At 61.2% G+C, this 25738-nt stretch overlaps 4 protein-coding genes across 10 annotated transcripts; 2 read left to right on the top strand and 2 right to left on the bottom strand.

Annotated features, from left to right (window-relative positions):
• Nucleotides 1-6: 6 nt before the first annotated feature.
• Nucleotides 7-7050, bottom strand: SARS2 (seryl-tRNA synthetase 2, mitochondrial; the record flags this gene model as incomplete). Its single annotated transcript, XM_031963129.1, is given in 14 exon segments — nt 7-18; nt 101-194; nt 491-600; nt 699-786; nt 909-954; nt 1033-1141; nt 1307-1354; nt 1617-1722; nt 1995-2058; nt 2273-2327; nt 2407-2547; nt 2695-2724; nt 4623-4718; nt 6682-7050. Coding segments are annotated over 14 exon segments (1353 nt in total), but the record flags the coding sequence as incomplete, so codon positions are not given.
• Nucleotides 7051-7158: 108 nt separating this feature from the next.
• On the top strand, nt 7159-11915 carry MRPS12 (mitochondrial ribosomal protein S12). 7 transcript variants are annotated; one of them, XM_031963135.1, is made up of 3 exons: nt 7159-7275; nt 8314-8390; nt 11497-11915. In XM_031963135.1, the coding sequence occupies exons 2-3, from the start codon at nt 8342-8344 to the stop codon at nt 11874-11876; spliced, it is 429 nt and encodes a 142-aa protein (XP_031818995.1). In that variant the 5' UTR covers nt 7159-7275; nt 8314-8341; the 3' UTR covers nt 11877-11915. The 7 variants fall into 7 exon arrangements, with proteins under 7 accessions (XP_031818995.1, XP_031818991.1, XP_023355743.1 ...); XM_031963131.1 differs by having other exon boundaries at nt 7168-7420; XM_023499975.2 differs by lacking the exon at nt 7159-7275 and adding an exon at nt 7436-7530.
• Nucleotides 11916-12144: 229 nt separating this feature from the next.
• LOC100918797 (F-box only protein 27) lies at nt 12145-16233 on the bottom strand. Its single transcript, XM_031961612.1, is given in 8 exon segments — nt 12145-12409; nt 14251-14334; nt 14336-14419; nt 14511-14606; nt 14684-14795; nt 14906-15242; nt 15465-15527; nt 15996-16233. Coding segments are annotated over 8 exon segments (1044 nt in total). The 5' UTR covers nt 15999-16233.
• A 1915-nt stretch (nt 16234-18148) lies between these two features.
• Nucleotides 18149-25738, top strand: ACP7 (acid phosphatase 7, tartrate resistant (putative)). The gene is made up of 13 exons (XM_031963127.1): nt 18149-18871; nt 19468-19643; nt 19779-19979; nt 20280-20462; nt 20626-20749; nt 21005-21067; nt 22198-22312; nt 22563-22670; nt 22773-22830; nt 23056-23123; nt 23944-24015; nt 24147-24284; nt 24473-25738. The coding sequence occupies exons 2-13, from the start codon at nt 19526-19528 to the stop codon at nt 24536-24538; spliced, it is 1314 nt and encodes a 437-aa protein (XP_031818987.1). The 5' UTR covers nt 18149-18871; nt 19468-19525; the 3' UTR covers nt 24539-25738.

The raw sequence follows: 25738 nt of genomic DNA, 5'->3' as shown, positions 1-25738 counted from the left end.
TGGTGGGGCGCTGGAGACCTGGAAAAGCATAGCGGGAAAGCTGCAGGTGTCCAGCACTGGCCGGCTTAACCCCCCCCCCAGCTCTGGAGTCGGGGCTCACCTCTCCATAGCGGCCTCGGCCCGGCATCCAGGCCTCAATGTCAAACTTGCGGTAGGCGGGCCGGCCGAGCTCTTGGGTGGGCATGTCCAGGACCCTGTGGGCCGGCCGCAGAATTTCAGAATGTCAGCAAAGAAAAGGTTCTAGTCTCTTACGGGGGGGGGGGGGAACTGAGGCACAGCAGATCTCTGCCTCACAGATGGGGAAACTGAGGCACGGGGTAGTGAACTAGCGTCCCCAGGGGCCACAGAAGGCGTCCTTGGCGGACGTGGGCTTCAGCTCCAGGCGGTCTCTCTCTGTGTCCCGGGTGCTTCTCCTGACTGTGCTGACCCTTGGGGACTGACTGGGGGCCCTTCACACACACCCCCACTCCCGGCAGGCCCGGCCACTGACCGGAAGTGCAGGCCGAGCTCGGTCAGGATCTCCTTCTGCAGGCCCACGAACTCCTCCAGCAGCGCCGCGCTGTGCTCGGTCCCTGCACACGTCAGCCCGAACATCTCCACCTGCGGGCAAGCAGGGGAGAGGCGGGGCTCACCCGGGCCCGATGGGCAGAGAAGGACAGAGCAGGGCAGTGACCGCCGCCCCCCAGGCCCAGGCTGACCTTGCTGAAGTGGTGGACTCGGAAGAGCCCCCAGGGCTCCTTTCCTGTGTTGGTCTCTGCCCGATAGCAGGTGCTGGAGCAGACCACCCTGCGGGGGAGGGGGGTTAGACTTCCTCGAGGAGGGGACGGGGAAGGGGGAGCCCGGAGTGTTGGCCAGGACTTAAGGAAGGGACGGAGGCCACAAGTGCTGGGGGGGAGGGGGGGAATCACCTGATGGGCAGGTCCTTCCAGGAGACTGCGTGATCCATGAAGTACCCTGTGGGGGGGGGAATGGCCCAGCTCAGAAGAGGAGCTCCCCTGGCCGCTGCCCCCCAGCCCGCTCCCGACCCCTCACCTGCAATCCCCACCTCCGCCGTCCCCGCCAGGTTAAGGTCCTCAAACCGGGAAGGATCGATGTTGTAGATCTGAGAGGGGCTGGCATTGGGGCTCATGCCGCAGCCCTCCTGGGGAGAGGAGGAGAGCCTAGGCAGGGGGCCCTTCCCTTGGGTGGGCCCACGGGACCCTCTAGGACCCCCCTCCCCGCCGGACCTGCAGGGCTCTGGGACGGGCCCAAGGAGGTTTCAGGCTCCCCCTTCCCCTCCCCAAGCGGGCCCGCTGTGGTCACTCACAAACACTGCCCCTCTGAGCATGTCTGGCACCGTCATGGCTGTGAAGCCCTGGGGACCGAGAAGAGGCGGTCAGGGCGACCAGGACCCCCGAGAGCCTCCCTGCCCTGTACAGATGGGCAGTGTCCGGAACCCAAGGTGAGGCCACAGGAAGTCAGGGCAAGAGGGGGTCTCGCTCCCTCCCCAGCAGTCGGCAGCTCTGGATCCTTCTCCCAGGCCTCACCTTCCCCCCCCCCCCCGGTGCCCTGAGGCCGCGGTGGCAGCCCAGGACCCTCCCCTCCCCCATGCCCAGGTGCCCCCGGGGTCTCCGTACCCGCTGCACCAGTTTTCCGAGGGTGAAGCTGACCAGCGCGTGCTGCAGCAGAGCTCCGGGGCCCCGGAGGTAATAGGACCGCTGTCCGGACACGTGGGACAGGCGCCTGCATGGGGAGAGCCGGGCCTGAGGGGGGCTCCAGAGGGCGCCCCCCCCCCCAGCAGAGGGCACCCCCCCCCAGCAAAGGGACCCCCTCCCCCCCGCCCAGCAGAGGCCCCTGGGCCGGGGGACCACAGACAGCCGGGGCGGGGAACAAAGGGAACCGGGGGCGGGGCAGGTGGCAGGCAGCCGGGGATCAAATATTCATGCAGGGGCTGAAAGAGCCCTTCCCAGGGGCGGCTGCAGACGCCAGCTGTCGGCCGGGCCGGGGCTGCTCACTTCTGGCGGATGATGTCCAGCTGCTCCCCAATCTCCAGGTGGCCCCGCGGGCGGAAGGCGAAGGCTGTGCAGGGACAGACAGAAGGCGTGAGAGTCTGAGGCGGGGGGAGAGACCCAGGGAAAGGGGGGCACAGACGGGGAGAGGGACGAAGCCGGACGGACGGACAGACAGACAGAAGGGGAGAGGCCAGGTGCAGAGGAGAGAGGGAGCGGGCAGCTCGGACGGACAGACAGAACGGAGGCCCCGGGGAGGGCTGGGCCCGGCAACCCCAGCTTACTTGGCTTCTCTCCGACCACCTCCAGGACACGGGCCTGGCTCTCGTCACCGACAGGCTGGGGAAGCAGAGAGAGGGGGGTGGTTGGGGGCGTGGGAGGGGCCAGCCCTGGCCCCCCGCCGTGACCCCCGACGCACCACATCGGGGTGGGTTTCGTTGGGGAGTCGAAGAGCTCGCGTGTAGAAAAGCTCCTCCAGGTGGGCCTCGTCGGCATAGAGGGCGGCCAGACGTGTCCGGATGGCCCTTCCCCGGGCCCGGGTGCTCTGATAGACAGGGTCCTGCAGCAGGGGGTGCGGGGGAGCCTGGGGTGAGACCCCTGAGTATCCCCTTCCTGGGACCTGTGTTCCAGGGGAGAGGGGGCCCCCACCCGCCAGGCCAGGCCCCAGAGCTGTTCCTCCCCCCCCACAATGCCCCAAACTGCACACCTGTTGGAGGGAATCTGCATCCCGGCTGTCCTGTGGAGAGAAGCAGAGAGTCCTGGGACTGGGGCTCCCGAGGAGGCAGCCCCTGGCCCCCAGTGAGGGGGAGCCCCTGCAGCCCGAGCTTCTCTGAGCTCCAGGATGGGACGAAAGTCTCAAGGGCATCATCATGAGGAGACGTGGCCTCCGAGTCTGGGGGATTCTGGTTCTGCCCTAGGAAAGGCCCGGCCTGAGGTCCAAGGTGGGCACGGATTAGCCTGGGGGGGGGGAGGGGGGTATCCACCTTGCTGAGACCTCCTGAGCCCGGTGCCCAGGATGAAGGAGGTGCCTGATAAACGCCTGTTATTTCTTACAGAGGTTTTTCTGGGTTGTGGGAAGAACCATCGGGGTGTCATTTAGAAGAGGTAGCAGAGGGCCCCAATGGGCCCAGGGACGAGGCTTCTGAATGCCCAGGGTTTACATGAAGTACTTAATAAATGCTGCCCCCCCCCCCATCCCAACCACCAGCTCTGGCCCGGCTGGACTCGGGGCTCCTGGAGAAACGCACCGTCCTCTCTGGGTGGGGGGTGGGGGGGGGGGTGCTCCTTCTGGAGGTAAAGCTTGCTCTTGTTCTCCAGCCAGGAGTGATGGGGAAGACGGGAGTGTGCTCACGGGCGTCTGTGAGTGGGTGGGTCACTCCACGTCTCCCCAAATGCGTGACACCGGCCCCCAAAGGCCGCAGACTGCCCCAGGAAGGAAACAGAAGGGGAGCCTCCTCCCTGTGGGGCTGTGGGATGTCTCGGGGTCCCCCAGGCCTCTGAATGCATCTGCTGGGGAGGGAGGGACCCCCCCTCCCCCCGTGTCCCTGTCTTGTCAGGAGCCGACAGCAGGATCAGAGCTTCCACTCACTGCCACGGCCTGGGCCCGGGGGTCTGTCCCTCAGCCGGGGACGTCAAAGCGGGAACCTGAACTCACAGCCTTTCATTCATTTATTTATTTTGTCGCATCTTTTTAAAAACAAATATCCTTTGTTGTTGGTTGTGATTCATCTACTTCCCCCCTCAACTCCCCCACTCACTTTTCCCAATTGACTAAAATTAAAAAAAACCCAAACCTGAAAAACGAGTCATTGATACAGAGGTGGCAGAAGGGCCACAAATGCCCCGCTTCCTGTGTTTAAAGTGCATCCCTGCTCCGGAGCCAGAGGTGCTGTTATTATGCCTATTTCACAGACATGGAAACTGAGGCAAGCAGATTAAACACGCCCCGAGGTGACCCAGCTAGGAGGCTGTGAGTCAGGGTTCTGAAACTTGCTGCCTGCGGCAGCAGGGCCCCCCCCCCAGGACCCCCGGCCGCCTGCATGCTGCCCGTGGACTTGGGGCTGCCCAGAGTTCCAAGGGCTGCTCTATAAACCGTCCCCTCTGTCCAGTTGGCCTGGCTCCGCATCCGCCCCCGCCGTGGCTCCTCATGGCCCGGCGCGCTCCCTCCCACCCCAGCAAACTTCGGCGGCACAAGGGCCCCCGCGCTCATGAGGGGTCGCCCGCCAGGGCCCGTGTTCTCGGGGATACGTGCGCCCGAGCGAGCCTGGCCCTCGGCCCCCTAGCATCGCGGCCTCTGCCTTCCATCCGTTATGTCCCAGGGACTATCCTGCGCCCAATTAGGTTTTTATACTGGATTTGCCAGTTTTAGGAGCTCCCGGGAGCCTTCCCACCGACGCCGGGGCTCCCGACACCATTTGTGACCCAATGGCTGCGCGTGGGAGCCGGGACTGAGGTCGGATCTTCCTAGGTCTGAGGGCGGCTCCCAGCCACTCTGGGACGTTCTACCACGTAGGGACCCATCCCCAGGGGACACCCTGAGGCTCCTCAGGACAAACGGGTAAGAACGCGGACACTTGGAGGTGTCCGGGGAAGGAAAGTGCTGAGTGGGGGGGAGGGGGGGCCGGCGGCACTCACCACGAGAGCCTTTATCTGCTGAGCCACGGCTGCCTTCTCCTCCTCCAGCGTCTGGACCTCCTTCCGCAGCCTCCCCAGGGACTGCCAAGTGGAAATCTGGGGGGGACATTAGGAGGGGAAATGAACTGGGGCCAACCTGCACTGGCAGAGGGAGCGTCACAACCATGTCTGCTAGCTCGGGCCAAAGTGGGCCCCGGGGCCGGTCCTGAGTCACAAACCCTCTCTGAGCCTCAGCTTCTCTCTAGCCCACAGAAAGCACCTACTGTGGGCCAGACACTGCAGGCAGGGCCGGTCCCGAGTCACAAACCCTCTCTGAGCCCCAGCTTTTCTCTAGCCCACAGAAAGCACCTACTGTGGGCCAGACACTGCAGGCAGGGCCGGTCCCGAGTCACAAACCCTCTCTGAGCCCCAGCTTTTCTCTAGCCCACAGAAAGCACCTACTGTGGGCCAGACACTGCAGGCAGGGCCGGTCCCGAGTCACAAACCCTCTCTGAGCCCCAGCTTTTCTCTAGCCCACAGAAAGCACCTACTGTGGGCCAGACACTGCAGGCAGGGCCGGTCCCGAGTCACAAACCCTCTCTGAGCCCCAGCTTTTCTCTAGCCCACAGAAAGCACCTACTGTGGGCCAGACACTGCAAACAGGGCCAGTCCTGAGTCACAAACCCTCTCTGAGCCCCAGCTTTTCTCTAGCCCATATAAAACACCTACTGTGGGCCAGACACTGCAGGCAGGGCCAGTCCTGAGTCACAAACCCTCTCTGAGCCCCAGCTTCTCTCTAGCCCACAGAAAGCACCTACTGTGGGCCAGACACTGCAAACAGGGCCAGTCCCGAGTCACAAACCCTCTCTGAGCCCCAGCTTCTCTCTAGCCCACAGAAAGCACCTACTGTGGGCCAGACACTGCAGGCAGGGCCGGTCCCGAGTCACAAACCCTCTTTGAGCCCCAGCTTTTCTCTAGCCCACAGAAAGCACCTACTGTGGGCCGGACACTGCAGGCAGGGCCGGTCCCGAGTCACAAACCCTCTCTGAGCCCCAGCTTTTCTCTAGCCCACAGAAAGCACCTACTGTGGGCCAGACACTGTAGGCAGGGCCAGTCCCGAGTCACAAACCGCACTGAGCCCCAGCTTCTCTCTAGCCCACAGAAAGCACCTACTGTGGGCCAGACACTGCAGGCAGGGCCAGTCCCGAGTCACAAACCGCACTGAGCCCCAGCTTCTCTCTAGCCCACAGAAAGCACCTACTGTGGGCCAGACACTGCAGGCAGGGCCAGTCCCGAGTCACAAACCGCACTGAGCCCCAGCTTCTCTCTAGCCCACAGAAAGCACCTACTGTGGGCCAGACACTGCAGGCAGGGCCAGTCCTGAGTCACAAACCGCACTGAGCCCCAGCTTCTCTCTAGCCCACAGAAAGCACCTACTGTGGGCCAGACACTGCAGGCAGGGCCGGTCCCGAGTCACAAACCCTCTCTGAGCCCCAGCTTTTCTCTAGCCCACAGAAAGCACCTACTGTGGGCCAGACACTGTAGGCAGGGCCAGTCCCGAGTCACAAACCCCACTGAGCCCCAGCTTCTCTCTAGCCCGTGTAAAACACCTACTGTGGGCCAGACACTGCAGGCAGGGCCGGTCCTGAGTCACAAACCCTCTCTGAGCCTCAGCTTTTCTCTAGCCCGTGTAAAACACCTACTGTGGGCCCAGCGCTGTGACCAGCGTTTCACCGTCTCCCACCCTCAGCGCTCAGGGAGGCGGCGCTGTTCCCGTTCCCATTTTCGGGAGGAGGAAGCTGAGACCGGTCCCAGCCCCTGCTGCCGCCTCGGGAGGGTGTGGTGAGGATCCCTAACTCGGAATATGTGTATAAGTGCACGTGTCTCTCTAAGTGAACACATCTGTGCTTTCAGAGGCGCCTAATAAATGCTTACGGATGAAGGGTTCCCGCCAGCATCCCGGGGAAGACGCCCCCCCCCCCCCCCCGCCCATCTCTCCTCCTTAAGGAGGATGCAGGCCACGCCCCCCTCCGGCCTGGCCCGTCCCACTCGCGATGCCTGGGGGCGCGCGCGCTCTCACAATCTCCGACAGGTCGGCCGGTCTCAGCTCCCCCTTGCGGTGCTCCAAGGCACGCGCAGCCTCTTCTGGATGCGCGCACAGCCTCTCCATGTCCAGCTGGGGGCGCGCGCTGTAGCCCTCACGCACGTGCTCATACAGGAGGTTTCGGGTGCGGCTCGGGACCCCCCCGGAGCTGCTGAGGCTCCTTTCCCTGCACGGCCCCGGCGTCTCTCGGCGCGGGCGGCAGCCGCTTCGGAGGGAGCAAAGCAGCAAGCTCGGCATTCGCCGCGCTATGGAGGCCGCCATATCGAATTCGGGGTCATATGGAAATTCCCGCCCTGCCTCTCGGGACGGCGACCAATCACAGTGCGACATTCGCCTTCCTTCTATATTAGCCAATCAAAGGCCAGAATGTAAAAAAAAATGAGCCTAACGAGAGCATGAAGCGGGGACGCTTTAGAGACGGCGCCTGATGGTGTCCAATCAAATGAGCCCAACAAGACAGATTGACAACCTTCCCGTCTAATCGCTGGCTCATTTCTGTGTTCCATCGCAACTAGCCAATGGGCTCCTGGAGGATCCGGAAGACTTGTTGATCTGACCCTGCTTCCGACGGTGAGAGCGGGCAGCTCCGGGGACCGCTGGGCTCCTGCTCCGGGCGACCCAGGCTTGGGAAGGGACTTTGGGTGCAACCCCGTGGCCTGCGGCTAGACGACTGAGAGGACTGCTCGGGAGGGGCAGGAGCACCCTTGGGAGCCTGGTCAGTTTCACCTGGGGGCGGGACTTCCTGTGGGCAGCCCTGGGCCTGTGATTAGACTGCAAGAAGGACTTCCCTGGTGGAGGGGGGACAGGAGCACCCTTGGGAGCCTGGTCAGTTTCACCTGGGGGCGGGACTTCCTGTGGGCAGCCCTGGGCCTGTGATTAGACTGCAAGAAGGACTTCCCTGGTGGAGGTGGGGCAGGAGCATCCTTGGGAGCCTGGTCAGTTTCACCTGGGGGCGGGACTTCCTGTGGGCAGCCCTGGGCCTGTGATTAGACTGCAAGAAGGACTTCCCTGGTGGAGGCGGGGCAGGAGCACCCTTGGGAGCCTGGTCAGTTTCACCTGGGGGCGGGACTTCCTGTGGGCAGCCCTGGGCCTGTGATTAGACTGCAAGAAGGACTTCCCTGGTGGAGGCGGGGCAGGAGCACCCTTGGGAGCCTGGTCAGTTTCACCTGGGGGCGGGACTTCCTGTGGGCAGCCCTGGGCCTGTGATTAGACTGCAAGAAGGACTTCCCTGGTGGAGGGGGGACAAGCACCCTTGGGAGCCTGGTCAGTTTCACCTGGGGGCGGGACTTCCTGTGGGCAGCCCTGGGCCTGTGATTAGACTGCAAGAAGGACTTCCCTGGTGGAGGTGGGGCAGGAGCATCCTTGGGAGCCTGGTCAGTTTCACCTGGGGGCGGGACTTCCTGTGGGCAGCCCTGGGCCTGTGATTAGACTGCAAGAAGGACTTCCCTGGTGGAGGGGGGGCAGGAGCATCCTTGGGAGCCTGGTCAGTTTCACTTGGGGGCGGGACTTCCTGTGGGCAGCCCTGGGCCGCATTTCCCGGGTGGGAACGGGTCTGGGTGGGCGCAGGAGCCCGGGCTCCTCTAGCCCGCTTCTACTCTCTCTCCGTAGGTCCTGCGGAAAGCGCCCGAAGGTCAGGATGGCACTCTGCAGCCTCTTCAGCCGTTTGCACTCTTCCCTTGGCCGGGGTAGGCACTTGTAGGGAAGAGGGAAAGGGCAGCGGGTGCTGAGAGGCCTGGGCCTCTCTTTTCCCCCAGACCTGCCTTGAGGATCTGGAACCTCCCTCCATCCTTGCTTCTCCGTGGCTCTCCACTGCTCCGAAAAGAAAGTGCCCCCAGGTGTCCCCCCCCCCCCCAAAGGGTCACGTCCCCAACAGAACTTAAGCATTAGGAGGACAGAGGCTGCTCCCACTTTAGTTTTTTCCTGCAGCTCTAAGTCCTCGCTAAACCAACGAGGAACCAGAGCTCCAGAGGCCTGACACCCACAGACACAAGTGGCAGAGCCGGGTCTCATCTGTATCCAGCTCTCTGGCCCCAGCACGTGTTTAAAAGTATAGTTTGGGGCAGCTCAGGGGCGCAGGGGGTAGAGAAGTCAGGAGGCCGAGTTCAAATCTGCCCTCGGACACTTGACACATCCCGACTGGGTGACCCTGGGCAAGTCACTGAACCCCAACTGCCTCAGGGAAAAAAGTATCGTTTGGAAGGTGCCGGTAGCTTTTGTACGGGTCATAAGAAAAGGACAGACAGGAAGGGAATGAGCTTTTGCAAACTTCCTACTAAGGTGCAGGCAAAGGGCTGTTTGCAAATATTGTTGTCAAGCACCATTTATTAAGCCTCCGACATGTACCGGTCACAGCTAAGCTCTAAGGGTTCAGAAAGAGGCAAGAGACGGTTCTCACTCCCAGGGAACTGAAAATCAAATGGAGAGCACGAGAAATCAGCCAATAAATGCACAGCAAAGTGTGGGAAGGATCCATGGGAAACAGTTAAAGATGTGAGGCACTCATGTCGATGGGGACATGTGGGTTGGGACTTAAAAGAAGCCAGAGAGGCCGGCTGGACTGTAAGGGCCTGAGAAGAGAGGGAGGAGAAGAAACGGATTCTCCTGTTAGGGAGAAGCTCAACTGCAAACGGCAGGAGAGAGAGAGAGCCGTAGTTGGCAGGGACAGAAGAGTCGGATGAGGGATTTTTCCGGTTTGGGGAGACATGGGCATGTTTGTAGGCAGGAGGCAAGGAGCCAGCAGACAGGGAGGGATTGAAGATAAGTGAGGGAGGATGATGGTGCTTGGGAGACAGGACGGTCTCAGACGGAGGGGCTCGGGCTCCGTCTGCCCAGGGAGATGGGATGGGATGGGATCTTGAGGACAAGTAATAGGTTGGCCTTGGTAGGGGGGAGGGGAGGGAGGCCTCTTCATCGTATGAGGCAGGGGAAGGAGAGAGGGGCAGAAGACACCCCAGTGATAGGAGAGAAGGGAAAAGGGGAAAGAGGGCGCTCACAGCAAACGGCCTGAGTTTTTTCTGTAAAACAAGAGATGAGGTTTTCCACTTAGATGATGAGGGGCAGAGGGAACCTTGGGAGATTGGGGGGGGGGGGGTGATGAAACGGTTTGGAAGAACCGCCCTGGAGAATGGGAGAGTGAGATGGTTGGGGAGACAGAGTAAGGTTACCTGGCAGCAGGGAGAGCCCAGTTGAGACTGTGTCATGTGTTTTACAGTTGAGGAAATTAACTCACCTAATGGCACACATTGGTACAAGTCTGAAACTGGGTGTCTTCCCAGTACAAATATAAAGAATGAAATAATCCCCACTTTTGACAGTGGGTAGGATCTCCTCCCATGAGTGAGGGAGTGTTCCCCAGAGGAGGTGGGAGGCCAAAGAATGTTTTCCTGGTTTAGAGAAAACTTCCTAAAGGCTGGAAGCCAGATGACGAGGAGCAGCCTGGGCTGGCGGAAAGCTGCAGGTGTGGCCAGGGGGCTGGAAATGGCCAGACTGAAGGGCTTGGATGACAGGGGTCCTCAAACTTTTTAAACAGGGGGCCAGGTCACTGTCCCTCAGACTGTGGGAGGGCCGGACTATAGTAAAAACAAACACTTTGTTTTGTGGGCCTTTAAATAAAGATACTTCATGGCCCTGGGGGAGGGGGATAATCATCCTCGGCTGCTGCATCTGGCCCGCGGGCCGTAGTTTGAGGACCCCTGGCTTAGAATGTTCTGTCGGAGCTGCGTTTTAGCTGATCCCAGATTCTGATCTCATCTAAACTGGCTCGGAAAGGTCCAAGAGGCTGCTGTGCGAGGGAAGTGGGCTAGAGGGGGCTGCCCACTGGGACAGAGAGCAGAGGCAGCTTGGATCCTGGGTGGAGAGCCCGGGGCCTCTCAGGACGCTTTGTCTCATCCTTTCCCTCATCTTCCAGATGAGGAAACTGAGACTGGATACTTGTTCCAGGTCAGATAAGTAGTAAATAGTGGGATTTGAGCCCCAATCCTCTGACGTGATTGATTCTCCAAGCCCAAGCATGGCCCGGTAGGAAGAAGGCTGGATCTGTAATTCAGGGTTTGAATCCTGGCTTTGTCGCTATCTGTGAGACCTCAGGCAACCCACCCCTGAGCTTCTGTGCCCCAGTTGTAAAATACAGATCTTGTTTGTTTTTTAAAAGCAAACCACACATTTAACCCGGCAGTAACAAAGTTGCCCTGCTTGCATTTCCCTCTGCATTATTAAAATGTGTCTTGTGCTCTCGCTACTTCCCCTTCCCACAGCTCTCCCAGTCCCCAGCATCCCTCCTGCATCACCAGTAAGCTTAACTGAAGGGATGTTGGCCAGGTATCGGCCCACCCAGAGCCCAGAGGAGGGGGGGACTCTGACTTAAAAAGCCAGGAGTTCTGGAGTCATTGCCCATCATCCTTTTTGCTGCTCCAGCCGCTGTATAAATTATTCCCCACTTGTGTGTGTCACTCCACACCCATCACATGTAGCCGGAGGCCACAATTCCATGCAGGCCTCTCTTTTGTTCCTGTTTGTTGATTGAGCCCGTAATAGAGAGTCAAAGCAGAGGGTCAGACTCTCTGACTCATCTCTGAGGCCCCTTTGCCAGGTCCCTGAGTGGGAGGTTGGTTCTGTGTCCCAAGGGCAGAGCTTTAACGAAGGGGAACTTGGGGGCGGAGGAGCAGGAGCCAGCGCCAGGGTTTAACAGGCTCCCCTTGGGGCGGGGAGGGACGGCGAGGGGGGGGTTAGGCTGGGGGACAGAATGGGGGCTCGGGGCTCACTCAGATCTCCCTCCCCCTTCTCCTGCACCAGCTCTCGGCCTGGCCCTGGAGATGCAGTGGAACCAGCAGCGACCCATGGCCACACTCAACCAGATGCACCGGCAGGGCCGCCCCAAGTGGCCCGTGGCCGGCCCCGGTCCCATGAACGGCTGCCCCCAGCTCAAGGCTGTGGTGCTGAAGACCATGATCCGCAAGCCCAAGAAGCCCAACTCGGCCAACCGCAAGTGCTGCCGTGTGCGCCTGAGCACGGGCCGCGAAGCCGTCTGCTTCATCCCCGGTGAGGGCCACGGGCTGCAGGAGCACCACGTGGTGCTGGTGCACGGGGGCCGCACACAGGACCTGCCCGGCATCAAGCTCAAGGTGGTGCGGGGCAAGCATGACTGCGGTCATGTGCAGAAGAAGAAGCGGTAGGGGCCGGGGGGGGGCAAATAACACCACTGTACGACCCTCCTTGTGTGTGCTTCTCTTTCCTTCTGCCCCCGCGCTCTCCCTGGGCCGGGGGCCGGGCAGGCGCTGCCCCCATTTTACAGGTGAGGAGCACTGAGGCCCAGAGAGAGGGGGCTTTCAGGCTGGATGGGGGTGTGAGGGGAGCAAGAGGACCAGCAGCCCCCACTTACCAGGGGAGTGAGATCCTGGCTTCTGCTGGAGCTCAGTGAGGGGCTGGGGCCCAAGTCTGGATTCAGAGGGTGGAGAGCTGGGCTTGGCCCAGGAAGGCTCGACCTTGGAAGGATGGGCAGTTTGGAGAAGAGGGGGGCCCAGGGGTGCGGGGCCCAGAGCGTCTGGGGTCACCTGGAGGAAGGGTATCCCACGTCCTCCTGGCGTCGGGCCCACAGAACTCCAACCTCGCCCCAGAGCACTCCCCACTTCCTCCTGCTGGGGCTGCCCCCGGCCCCGACCAGCTGAGGGCTGTGGGTGTCCCTGGGGACAGCTCAGGGATGGGCTGCCTGGTGTGGGATGGGCGCGTAGGAAGAGCAGGCTCGGAAAGGTGCCATCAACAGCTTGTCTCCCCCTTTCCAAACTTCCTGATTCCTCCTGGCACCTTGCCATCCTCCAGAAGGTTTCTACAGCCCTTTCCTGGTCCGGCCCACACCTTTGCCCTTGCCCCCAAGCTGTGTCCCTCCCGTCTTACCCAATGGGCTCCCGTTGGGACTTTCCAGAAGTCCCTGTCACCCCTGCTCTGTCATGGCCAGCCCGGCCTCTGAAAGCTCCCAGATGGGAGCCCTTCCCCTCGGGCTCCCAGGCTCAGCCTTCTGCTGTTTCCCAGGCTCAGCTGGGCAGGTGGGGATGGAGATGAGGGGACAAAGCATCCCTGCGCATGAGCAGCTTGGGGCATCTCAATCCATCCGGCCTTGCCCCCCCTCCCCCCCGGAGCTCATGTCTAACAGGAGATCCAAGCAAGCAAGTTTGTGCAGGATAAATAGGAAAGCCTTGGAGAGGGAATGGGGGGGAGGCTCCCATGGAAAGTGGGATTCTAGATCGGAGGGGAGGAGGAGGAGAGTATGGGGCTGGCTGAAACGCCCTAGGCCTGGGGGGAATGAAAGTTAGGAGGGGCTTTGAATGCCAAGCAGAGGATCTTGGAGGTGACAGGGAGCCACCCAGGGAGAGCTGAGGTGGGACAATCCCATCAGTGATTGGAGAAGGGATAGGGATGATCCTGGCCTGGGGTGGTGGGGGCAGCACCGGGCCCTGGCAGTGCCAACAGAGACATGATGGGGGAGACGGCGGGACCGGGAGGAGGTGCTACCTCTCCGGTGAGAGGGAAGGGGCTGGGGGAAAAGGGACAGGTCCCGTTTGCAGACTATTCACCAGCCTGACAGCTGGAGCTACGGCTTATGGGTCAGTGGGGAGTCTGGGGCAGAAAAGGGAGACTCGGGAGCTCTCGGCTTGGCAGTGAATTCCCGAGAGGTCGGGTCTGACCAAGTAAGGGAGTGTGGAGAAAGGAGAGACGCTTGGGAAAGAGCCCCAGGGATCCCTGAGGTCAGAGGGCATGATCTGGAGACAGGAGGCCTGTCTGTGTCTGGTGTCCCCTGAAACCTGACTTCTGAAAGGCCGCTCTGTTCTCCGGCTGCTGTGGCCCATTTCAATACTGGCTGCATTGTGTCTCCTTTCAATAAAAGCTTAAAAGGAAATCCCCTGGGGGCAAAGTGGAAGAAAAGGAAGGCTGGGTTGAAACCAAGGAGCCGGTTAAAAACTGGGGCCCAGGGCCGGGAGGGTGCCCTTCCAAAGAAAAAACCCAATTAAACTCAAACAAAATCCCAAATGGGCCCAAAAGAAGGGGGTAACAAAATTTCCAATTTTTGGGGTGAGTGCCCTTAATTTATAATAATTTAAAAGGTTCCTGGGCCCGGAGGCCCTTCCCTAAATTCAACCCGGTTAAATTTTCCTCCAACCTTTAACCTTTCTTTGGTCTGGGCTTTCCCAATTCCTAGAAAAACCCCCAAAGGGCCTCCCTTTGGGGCAATTTTTTGATGGGGGGAGAGGGGCAATCGGGAAATTTAACTTTCCCGGGTCCCGAGGGCCCCCCTAAATTAACCCCCGCAATTTCCCCCTTATCCCCCCCTGGGGTTTTTTCCAAGTGCCTTAAAGAACGAAGGGCTCCCTTTGGGGAAGGTTGGTGAAGGGAGGGAAGACCGGGGGGAGGGGGGTTGGGGCCCCCGGGTCCCCGGCCCCCCCTGTCCCTTCTGCTGGCCCTTTTGTCCCTTTTTCCGCCCCTTCCCTGTTTCCTTTGTTTTCCCTTTTCCCCCTTGCCTCCTTCCTTTCCTCCCATTTTTCCTTCCTTCCCCACCTCCTTTCCCTGCCCCCTCCCCTGCTCTGAGTGCGCACCTGCAGGTAGGGGTTGTCATTGGGGCAGGGGATAGGCTCGGCCTGCATCAAACTCCCTAAGGACGGTGGCCCTGGCCGCCACCGGTCTGGACGGGAGCCTACTGGCCGCCGAGTCGCTTCGGGCGCCCCACCTGTAGGGAAGGGGAGAACCCCACAGGGCAGTCTGTGACCGACACCCCCCACACCAAGATTGATCCCCCGCCTGTGGGGGGGGAGACTCACCAATCACTGATGTGGATCTCTGTGCGGGGGTCGTCCAGCAGCTCCGGCCACAGCCCCTGGGCAAGAAGGTTCACGACCTGCCACTTCTGGCACCACCTGGGGAGGGAGCCCTAGTGACAGCTGCTGTTCCCCAGAGGGATCGTTGAAGGGGGTGGGACTCGTGGGGAACTCACCTGAAGGAAGACGCAAAGCAGGTCTGGGCCGGGGCCCCGGGCACGGGCCTCAAATTCTGTTCCACTTTCCAGCCGTGTCCGCCATCTTTCACTTTCCATTTCCGGAACCCCTCTGTGGGCACCAAGAAGGCGTGTGTGTGTGTTGGGTGGGGGGAGGTTTGCAGAAGCTGGGACCCCCACCCCATTCCCCATGTGGGGGCCGCTCCCTCAGAGCCCACTCACCTTCCCCGCAGGTGTTCCGCAGCAGGTTCCGAGCCAGGGGCTGCAGGATGCCCAGGCGGGCCCAGGAGCAGGGCTTGGGGGCAGGAGGGTAGCAGTGAGTGGCCACAAGTAGCGCCTGGCTTGGAGCATCCTTGGCCTGGGCCCAGAGAAGGCGCCATAGTATTGGTCCATCCACCAGTGCCCGCCACTGATGGCACACGGCCCGGCATCGGGTCACCAGCGTCCGGGGGGGCACGTGGATCAGAATTTGCAGCCACACTTCCAGGGGCAGGGAGCTCAGGTCCACGGCCGGCCCAGTCTCTGGCTCTGGCCCAGGAGCCGAGCCCAGGCTGGTCCCCTGGGAAGACAAAGCACCGCTCAGGGACCAGGAGGCGAGGAGATGGCTCAGTCACCTGCCGAGCCCCTTCCCCTGGGGGTCCTCCCCAGGCCTCATGCTGCCTCTAGCTCCTGGCTGCAGCCATCATCCCCAGGGGGGGCATTCCCTTCTCCCCACTTGCTCCTCATTCTTATCACCGTGTCCCTACTGCTGAGCAGCCCTCCTCGGGCCACCGGGACTTACAGGTCCAGAGCTCAGGGCGGCCGGTGGTGCTGGGGGACGGCCCAGGGAGCTGTGGACCCCACCCTGCAAGAAACCGGACAGGAAAAGGGAGCTGGGGGCCGAGCGGAGACTGTTCCCCCCCCCCCCATCAAGCTGAGCCCAGAACGCAGCGAACGGGGCCAGACGCAGTCACCGCTTTTAACACCAAAACGCGTGCCTACCGCGCCACGGTCCGGACCTGGAATCCAGGGCATGAAAGCTCCTAATAGCTAACGTCCGCATTGTGCCTACTGTGCACCAGGCATGGGCTAAGCCCCTCACAGTCAACTCGTTTGAGCCCCACCACCTTGGGAGGTAGGTGTTGTCGTTATCCCCATTTTACAGATGGGGAAACTGAGGTGGGCAGCGGTTATGTAGTTGGTCCAGCGTCTCATAGCTGGTCTCTGAAGCTGGGATCTGAATTTCTGACTGCAGGCCAGCCCTGTGTGAGGTACTAAGTACCGGGGATACAGAGAAAAGGAAATCCACGGTTATTGCCCTCAAGGAGCTCACCATCAGACTCCAAGGAGAACGAACAGAGCTCTTGGGGAGGACTAAGGGCTGCTGGGAGTGCTGGCGGGTGCCAAGGGGCAGATAGACAAACGGCCCTGCCTCCTCGCTCCCAAGAAGCTCATGACACAGCGGTGCCGAAGGTGTGAGTGATCCCCGTGATGGACGGCTCCCTGGGCCCGGCCCATTGCCAGAGAGCTCGACCTCCCTCTCTTGCAGCTGAGGACCAACTGTTGGCTTCTAACCCCCCACCCCCGCCCGCAGCCCCTCAGAAGCCTGCCAGCAGCCACTGTGGTCCTCTGGGCCTTCCGAAGACCACACGCTCCCACTTCCCTCCACGGGGGGAGCTGCTTTGGGAGGTCCCCGTCGGACCCACGCTGCCGGGGAACGGCCCTGCAAAGAATGCATCGGCGCGTTCCAGATGGGGCCCGATCGGGGCAGAACCTCTGCCTGGAGACAGGCTCGGGGACGCTCCGAACCCTCGGCCCAGCATGTGGATGTGAGCTGCGGCCGGGCTTTTGCTTGGCTCGGCTTTGGGGGCCATATTAATATCATCCCACTTGTGTCAGGCCCAGCCAAGTTAACAACATGCTGCAAACACTCCACGAATGTTTCTCTAGTCACTGTCTGCAAACTGTCCACATGTCCTAGAGGAGGTCGGTTTCCCCATGGTGCCTCCTTGTAAGACTAAATCAATCATCCTGACCCATGCTAAGTGAGATAACTATTGTCTCTGTCACTCCCACTGACTTAGCCTCTAGTAAGAACCCTAACAAATTAAGTGACTCTTCAGTTCTCAGGGGGTCGGGCCATTAAATCTACAGAAGAAAAAGGCTGTACAGCGGGAGCCCTGCTTGTCCCCTCCATGCCATGGATCATGGGCCACAGGTCCATAGCCGTAAGGGCCTTTGGGGCATTTATAGGAGAGATTTAGGGGTCATAACTCCCCCAAGCTCACAAAGGTGCCTTTGAATCCAGCGTCTTTCCCTGTACGTCCTGAGCATCCTTAGTCTCCCTTCTCCAGCACCGAGGACAGCCTGGAGATCCCGGGGCCTTCCTGGAGGCCCTCTCCCCCATCGCCACAAACACTTCCACTGGCCCACTCCCTCACTGTGTAGCTAAGGGAGCCAAGGCTCCGAAAGGGGAACGACCAGCCCGAGCCCGCGCAGGTCAGCACAAGGGACGGAATCTGAGCTCTTGGGCTGACTCCAGAATTCCCAGGCTGTCCCCCCCGCCTCACAGTGCCCAGTACTTGTGCGTAAGACCGCTCATGACGAGCCCTGCTGTGAGCCGCTACAAATGCTGGTAACACGGCCAAAAGTTAGCTTGAGTTGTACAAATGAAGCCCAGAAGAACTCCTGGGGCCAGAGAAGCAGGGCTGGGAGGCTCTCCTTGTCCTCCTCAGCACTGGAGGATCCCCAAGGGACCAGCACCCAGGACCCTGTCAGGGCACCCATGGAGCCAGGGTTGTAGGATGGCTGTTCGGCCACTCCCCCGACCAGCACCGACACTGAGTGACCAGAAGCCCTGCCATGGTGTGGATTGCAGGTGGGGTGGGGTGGCAAACTGGGCAGGCTCACAGCCCCCCCAGGCCAGTGCCATGGTAGAGTTGGGTGTGCCCAGAGATGCCGTGGGCTATCCCAGAGAGGCAGCAGATATTTTGCCAACGTCCCAAGCCCCCCCCCCCCCCCCCGAAGGGCTGCCTGCCAAAGAGGCTGGAAAGTCGGTGTCGGGTCCAGGAAGACGGGGGTTCCGGGTGTGATACATGATTACAGGAAAAATCATCCTGCCTGTGTGACTGTGGGCAAGTCACGTCGCTTAGTGTCCCAGGCAGTTCCCTAGGAGTGCCAGGGGGCTGATTGTGTCAGGAATTCCCCACACCCTGATGAAATCACAGGTCTGGACCAGGAGGGTAGATCCTGAGGAAGGGGCTCCATGGGAGTGGGCTCCCAGGGGCCTTCCAAATGTGGCCTCGGAATCAGAGTTGGCGGTCCCTGGGGGGAGGGCCGGGGACAGAAGCCAGCCCAGCTCTGAGAGGCGAGCATCCAGTGCTCCTCCTAGGGTTGCTCTCGGGCAGCATCCCCTGATCGGCACTTCCTCTTGTCACAACTTTCTGATATTACAAGTATGAGTGACACAGTGACTGATGGAGGGGTGGGGGACGAGAGAGAGAGATGAGTCACCCCCCAGTCTGGCTAATCCTTCTGGGATGAGTTGGGACAATGGAGCCAGGCTTGGGAGTGGGGGACGCATCTTCCAGTCTCTATCTGGGGCCCGGACTTAGGGCCAGACGCCTGGTTCACAAAGGCTCCCTGTTGTGCCCAGCTAACGCCCTTCTCCCCACCTGGGGCTGGGTGGGTCTAACCCACACTGACACTGTAATCGGCCCACTGACCTACTCTGGCTTCAGGGTGTTGGAAAGGATGTGAGTAGTTCTCCTGGATTTTCTTCCCTGGCTCCTGCTTCTTTTCTGGCTCCTAGCAGGGAATGAGGGTGGAGCGGGGATCTTTCCCTTAGGCAAATCAGCTAGGGGAAGTTCTGCTCCCCCCCACCCCAAGCTCAGCAGCTTCAGCCTTCCCCAGCAGGAGCACCAGACCTCCTGGGGCTCGGGTCCCTCCCTTGGATCCACCCCCAAGGGTGGGTGGGTGGGCGTGCCCCTTTACCCCAACCGGCCAGACCAGTGAGACCTGGGGGTTTAGCTGTCTGAGGAGCCCATCATCCCAGACCTGGCTTCTTCCAGTGCTGGGATGGGCTCGTGGGCGGCTGGAAGCCCTGGAGAGCCCAGCTGGTACTATCAGCTGCACCCCCGGCCTACCAGAACAGCAGCCATAAAGAGGCCTGGGGCAGGTTGGGCCCGGACAGTGACTCCTGCCAGCGGGGTAAGTGAGGGTGGGCAGGAAGAGCAGGCCGGGCTAGGCCGGACCCCAGCCGGGCTCCACAGCCAGCCATGTGCCACCTCCCAGTACCTCCAGGCTTTCCTGCTTGGCTCCTCCTCCTCCCACCCAAGCCTCTCCTCTTCCTTCTACAAGAAGAGAAGGGGGTCCCAAAAAGTTCTGGACTAGTTAGTTCTGGGAGGGCAGAACCTGAGATGGGGCAGGGAGTCCAGGAGTTCTCAGGCAAGGGTGCTGTTGATTTGGGAGAGGAAGCTGGGGAAGGATGCCGGGAGGGAGGAGATAGGGAGGGAGGGCTGGGGAGGTGGGAGCCTGAAATGGGAGAAGGGAGGAAGGCTCTGTGTGAGAACAGGGGGCCTGGGATAGTTGGAGGATCTCGGGGAAGGACGTATGGAAGAAGGACCCTGAAGTCTGGGAATGTGGCCAAGACAGAAAGAGGGATGCTGAGGGAAGGACTTGGGATATGTTAGGGAGCCCTAGAAAGGGTTCAAATTCAAGGAGGGCCGGTGGGGAGTCAGAGCAGAGCTGGGTGGCGGGGGGACAAGCTGGCCCTGAGAGTGTCCTTCCTTCTCTCCTGCGTCCAGATCAAAGACCCGGCCGAATCCCACCTGGCAACACCCCCCAGCTCCCTTCTCCTTCAGTATGGCTGCCGGCCCCAGCCCCAGCTGGTTCTGCCTCCTCTTTGTCTTCCTTTTGGGAGGTGCAAGGGCTGAAGGGTCTCAGAAGGCTATCCCCGAACAAATACATTTGTCCTACCCAGGTGAGTGGCCGGGACCCCCTCCCCTCCCCCCCCCCCCGAGCCGGCCTCGCGTCTGGCCAGAGCCCGCCTGCCTGGGAGCCGGAGCCCCTGACCTCTGGGCCTGCTCCATTTCCCTTCCCCCCGTTCGACCTGCAGGGGAACCTGGTTGTATGACAGTGATGTGGACCACATGGGTGCCAGCGGCCTCGGAGGTCCAGTTTGGGCTGCAGATTGGGGGCATTCTGCCCCTGCGGGCCCAAGGCTCCTCCAGCCTCTTCGTGGACGGCGGCATCCTGAGACGGAAGATGTACATGCACCGCGTCACACTGCGGGGGTTGCTGCCTGGGGTCCAGTACGGTGAGGGGGGTTCAGGGGCCGGGGAGGGGCCGGCAGAGACCCCTGAGGAGCTCAGGCTTCCCGCAGGGGATGTCCGGGGATGAGGAGGCAGGAGAGGAGAACCAGTCCTGGCAAAGAATGGGGACAGACTGACCCACCCCCTCCCCCCTCTCCCTCCTGATTCAATTCAGTTGTAATTAGCGTTGTGTAATGGCTGCAGGATGCTGGGTCCCCACCCTTGGCCAAGCTGGGCAGGAATGTGGGCAAGAGGGGTCAGGGCCCAGGACCCAGCGCCCTCTCTTCTTCCTGCTCTGCCCCCAGTGTACCGCTGCGGCAGTGCCCAGGGCTGGAGCCGCAGGTTTCGCTTCCGCGCCCTCAAGTCTGGGCCCAGCTGGAGCCCCCGTCTGGCTGTCTTTGGGGATATGGGGGCCGACAATCCGCAGGCTCTGCCCCGCCTTCGGAGGGAGACCCAGCAGGGCATGTACGACGCGATCCTGCACGTGGGTGAGCTGTGGGCCGGGCTGGACGGGGCTGGCGGGGTATGGGACGGGGCTGGCAGGCTGTGGGACGGGGTCGGACGGGCAGGGATGGCAATGGCCGAGGAGGGGACGGGGGCAGCGCAGGCTCCTGGGACCTCACCCCTGCTCCCTCCTTCCCCCACCCCCAGGAGACTTTGCCTACAACATGGACCAGGACAACGCCAGAGTGGGGGATACCTTCATGAGACTCATCGAGCCAGTGGCTGCCTCGGTCCCCTACATGACGTGCCCAGGGAACCATGAGGAGCGCTAGTGAGGAGGGGGTGGGCCCTGGGGGGGATCTGGGTGGGCTTGCGGGACTCCCTGATGGGGGCTTGCCTCATCTCACCACGGCTCTCTGGAGGCTCCCTTCCAGTCTCAGCCTCTTCCCTCCCGAGACAATGACCAGCAGGATGGGCTCCCGACTGTGGCCGGGCAGGTGGGCTGAGGAGCTGGAGGCGGGGAGGGGTCACTGCTGGTTCTCGTCACCCAGCCGACGGGGACCTCCCTCCCTCTCTCCCAACCCAGCAACTTCTCCAACTACCGAGCGCGTTTCAGCATGCCGGGGGACACCGAAGGACTTTGGTACAGGTGAGCCCTGGAGCTAGCTTCTGTGGGCCCCAGCCAGGCCTCTGTGGGCCCCGGGCTGGCCTCTGTGGGTTCCAAGCTGGTCCCTGTGGGCCCCAGCCTAGTCTCTGTGGGCCCTGGGCTGGCCTCTGTGTCCCCGGCTGGCCTCTGTGGGCCCCAGGCTGGTCCCTGTGGGTCCCGGCCAGGCCTCTGTGAGCCCCAGGCTGGTCCCTGTGGGCCCCGGGCTGGCCTCTGTAGGCTCCAGGCTGGCCTTTGTGGGCCCCAGCCTAGTCTCTGTGGGGTCCAGGCTGGTCCCTGTGGGCCCCAGCCTAGTCTCTGTGGTCCCTGGGCTGGCCTCTGTGTCCCAGGCTGGTCCCTGTGGGCCCCGGCCAGGCCTCTGTGAGCCCCAGGCTGGTCCCTGTGGGCCCCGGCCAGGCCTCTGTGGGCCCCAGCCTGGCCTCTGTGTCCCGTCCCCGGCTGGCCTCTGTGGGCCCCAGGCTGGTCCCTGTGGGTCCCGGCCAGGCCTCTGTGAGCCCCAGGCTGGTCCCTGTGGGTCCCGGGCTGGCCTCTGTAGGCTCCAGGCTGGCCTTTGTGGGCCCCAGCCTAGTCTCTGTGGGGTCCAGGCTGGTCCCTGTGGGCCCCAGCCTAGTCTCTGTGGTCCCTGGGCTGGCCTCTGTGTCCCAGGCTGGTCCCTGTGGGCCCCGGCCAGGCCTCTGTGAGCCCTAGGCTGGTCTCTGTGGGCCCCGGCCAGGGCTCTGTGAGCCCCAGGCTGGTCCCTGTGGGCCCCAGCCAGGCCTCTGTGGGCCCCAGCCTGGCCTCTGTGTCCCAGATTGGCCTCTGTAGGCCCTGGCCTGGCCCCTGTGGGCCCTCTGGCCTCTGTGGGCCCTGGGCTGGCCTCTGTGTCCCAGGCTGGCCTCTGTGTCCCAGGCTGGCCTCTGTGTCCCAGGCTGGCCTCTGTGGGCCCTGGCCAGGCCTCTGTGGGCCCCAGGCTGGCCCCTGTGGGTTCCAGGCTGGCCTTTGTGGGCCCCAGCCTAGTCTCTGTGGGCCCTGGGCTGGCCTCTGTGGGCCCGGCTGCCCCGACCGGGGAGGGACAGGGCTGGGCCTGATCGCCAATGCCTTCTACCTCCCCCCATTCCTTTTCCTTCCCCCTGCAGCTGGGACCTAGGGCCTGCCCACATCATCTCCTTCTCCACTGAAGTCTATTTCTTTGTCCACTATGGACGCCACCTGATTCAGAAACAGTTCCGCTGGCTGGAGAGGGATCTGCAGGTAAGCGGGGAAGGGGGCCCCGGGCAGAGGGGCCCAGCAGCAGTTGCTGGCAGTCTCTGGGCTGGGGCCGTCTCTTGCCTTCCCTTTCCCCATCGCTAGCCAGCTTGCAACATTTTCAGGAGCCTATACGTGGCCCGGGGGTGGGGGTGGGGGCTCCTTATGGGGGAGTCCCAGCCAGTGAAATCCCGCTGGCCTTTGGGAAGGCTCCCCCAGCCCCAGCCTCACAGCCGCCCTTCCTTTCTCCCGCCAGAAAGCCAACAACAACCGGGCTATGAGGCCGTGGATTATAACTATGGGGCACCGTCCCATGTACTGCTCCAACGCCGACCTGGATGACTGTACACGGCACGAGAGCATAGTAGGCGCGAGGGCCATCCTCAGACTGACTGAGAGGAGTGGGCTGGCGGGACACGCGGGGGTCCTGGGGGTCCTGCCCTAAACCCCACTTCTGTACTCCCAGGTCAGAAAAGGCCTTTCCGGCGGTCGCTACGGCTTGGAGGATCTCTTCTATAATTACGGTAGCCACCCCCTTTTTCAATCAGCATGCAATAATTAAATCCCTACTGTGCGCCAGGCAGTGTGATCAGCATATACAAAAATGGCTAAGCAAGCAATTTTGGCGTGGGAGAGCACACTAGTGGGGGGGGGGGGTCCCAGGGGAGGCAACACCCTGGTGCATTGGGCCAAGCTCTCTAGCCCCCTCTGGCTAAAGGCGGGCCTGCTGATTGCTGTTCCCCCCACAGGAGTTGACCTGCAGCTGTGGGCTCATGAACACTCCTACGAGCGCCTCTGGCCCATCTATGACTATCAGGTGAGGGGTGGATCTGGACTAAGCTGGGCTCTCGCTGGCCCTGCAACCCCAGGGCAGCCCCCCCTAACTCCCCTTGCTCCATTGCCCCGCTAAGTGTGCCTTCCCTGCGCCTAACCCCAAGCCTCCCGCTATGGTCAGCTGGCAAATGATCAGGGGATGCATCTCTGTCCAAGGCTTGGTGCTCTCTACCCCTTACCCCCTCCCCCCCAAGCTTTCTCTGCTGAGTAAGGTGGGCTCAGCCCAGGCGTGTGCTGGTAAGAGTTAATGGTTAAATTTTCAGTGGATTTATATCTCAGAAATCAGCAATGGCTGTAAGTCATGGTTTGAGTTATTATTTTGCTGATGGAGAAAATGTTAATAATAATGCAGGTTAAAAAAAAAAATAATGCAGGTTAAAATTTAAAAAGGGTTTTGAAAAGCTAATTGTTAAACATTTGCCAGCATACCCCCCAACTGAGCCTATTGCTGGGGATTTGGAGAGCAGATTGTTAAACACTAGCCAGCACACCCACCAGCTGAGTCCGTAGCTGGGGATTTGGAGAGCTGATTGTTAAACACTAGCCAGCACACCCACCAGCTGAGTCCATTGCTGGGGATTTGGAGAGCTGATTGTTAAATACTAGCCAGCCCACCTCTGGCTGTGTCCGTTGCTAAGGGTTTGGAGAGCTGGTTGTTAGACGATGGCCTGCATACCACTGGGTGAAACCATTGCTGGTGGTTTGTGTGGACACCTAGGTTCACCATAATTTGCTCCAGGGGAGGGGGGGGGGCTGTCTTTCTCCTCACCTGACCCTCCTCCCTTTCTGGACTTTCCCCCCAGGTCTATAACGGAAGCCGAGAGAGTCCTTACACCAACCCCCGAGGACCCATTCACATCATCACAGGATCTGCTGTGAGCAGAGGCCTGGCAGGGGCTTCCAGGGGACCGGGGAGGGCAGCTGCTGTCTGTGGTGCTCAGGGGGAAGGGGCCATCCCAAGCCAGGGCCTGCTACAAAACCAAACCTCCTCCTTTTCTTTGGGCAGGGCTGTGAGGAGCTGCTGACCCCTTTTAGCCCTTTCCCGAGGCCTTGGAGCGCCATCAGGGTGAAGGAGTATGGCTTTACCCGCCTGCACATTCTCAACGGCACCCACCTCCATTTGCAGCAGGTGTCTGATGATCAGGTCAGTAGCCCAAGGCCGCGTCCGCCCAGAAGCTGGGACAACTGAGGGCCAGCAGCCCCTGGGTCCCGTCTGCCCCTAGAAGGACGAGGAGAAAGATAGGTGCCAGCTCACAGGCTAGGCAGCCGGTGCCGGGGGGCAGGGGAGTGAAGTCGGGCCTTTTCTGGAGGCCGGTTGTCCCTCTCTTTCAGGACGGGAAGATTGTGGACGACGTGTGGCTGGTCAGACCCAAGCGAGGCCGCAGGACCTACCTCTGAGAACTCCAGAGCCCAAAGTGTGGTCCCAGGCTCAAGGGTGGACAAGGCCTGGCCTCCGTCCAGGAGGCCGGAGTCCTCTTCTGCATCTGGGGCCCCGGAGGGCAGGGAAGACCAGGGGGTCCCAGCCTAGCTTTTGGGTGCAGGCCCCCTTCCTGCTGCCGGGAGCCGGCAAGGGAGCCAAGATGGGAACAGGGAGCGAGGGAGTGTCCGCACGGAGCCGACCTCAGCCGGGTGCTCTGCCGCCCACCCTTCTCAAAGCCTGCCACCATTTTCTGCTGCAAGGTCATGGATTTCAGCATCCCCAAAGGGACCTCAGCTTGTCCTGAGGGGCTAAAGGAAGTTCCTTCACGCTCTGAACATAGCCCTCCCCGTCGGGGGTCAATCCTCTGTGTTCTCACTGCCCACAGGATGAACCTCAAACTCGGGGACCTCCAGTCTCCTGCCTTCTTTCTGCACCTGCTCCTGGTGCCGATTCAGACCTCTGCAGGCCCCCCTCCATTCCAGCCTCTGTGACACACCGTTAGGGATACCGAACCCCACCAGTGGGAGCTGTGGCCATTCTTTAAGGCTCTGCTCCAGGAGCCTCCTTTTCCAGGGGGCCCTTCCCGATTCTCTCCCTTCCCCTCCTCTCCCTCCTCTTCCTCTCCTGAACCCTGAGAACATTTTTTTAACCCTTCATTTATATCCTGCACATTGATTTTTTCTGGTGAGGAAACTTTGCGCCCAGATAAATCAGATCAGCAACTGCTCCAGTATTTCCCAGGAGCCCAGAGTTATAGAGCTTGGACTTATTAAGGGAAGACTCGAACCTGGGACTTTCAACCCCCATTCTCAACCAAGACAAGGACAATGACATGGCTCCTGACCATCGTGACAGTCCGTTTTTATGTCATTCATCTACAGAACGTGAGCCCCCGAAGGGAAGGGGCGCCGTTCCAGCGCTGTATGAGCAGGTGGTCAGAAGGTTCTGCCCAAAGGGCGAGCATCCAGTTATTCTCACCGGAAAGAAACTCCCCGTTTTTACCCCAGCCGGAGGGTGGGACGGGCAGGCCTGCTTCCCACCAAGTTCAGCTCTGACACTAGCAGAGGGAGGTTCAGTGGGTCAGCAAATGGGTCCATTCCCCACGTTGCCCCGCCCTCCCCCAAGGACCCTGGTGGAGGGCTTCCGGCCCCAGCATCCCTCGTTCTCAGACCTACCAG

The sequence above is a fragment of the Sarcophilus harrisii genome, chromosome 3 (assembly GCF_902635505.1).
Source record: "Sarcophilus harrisii chromosome 3, mSarHar1.11, whole genome shotgun sequence".
NCBI lineage: Eukaryota > Metazoa > Chordata > Mammalia > Dasyuromorphia > Dasyuridae > Sarcophilus > Sarcophilus harrisii.
This window is presented reverse-complemented; position numbering and strand designations above follow the sequence as displayed.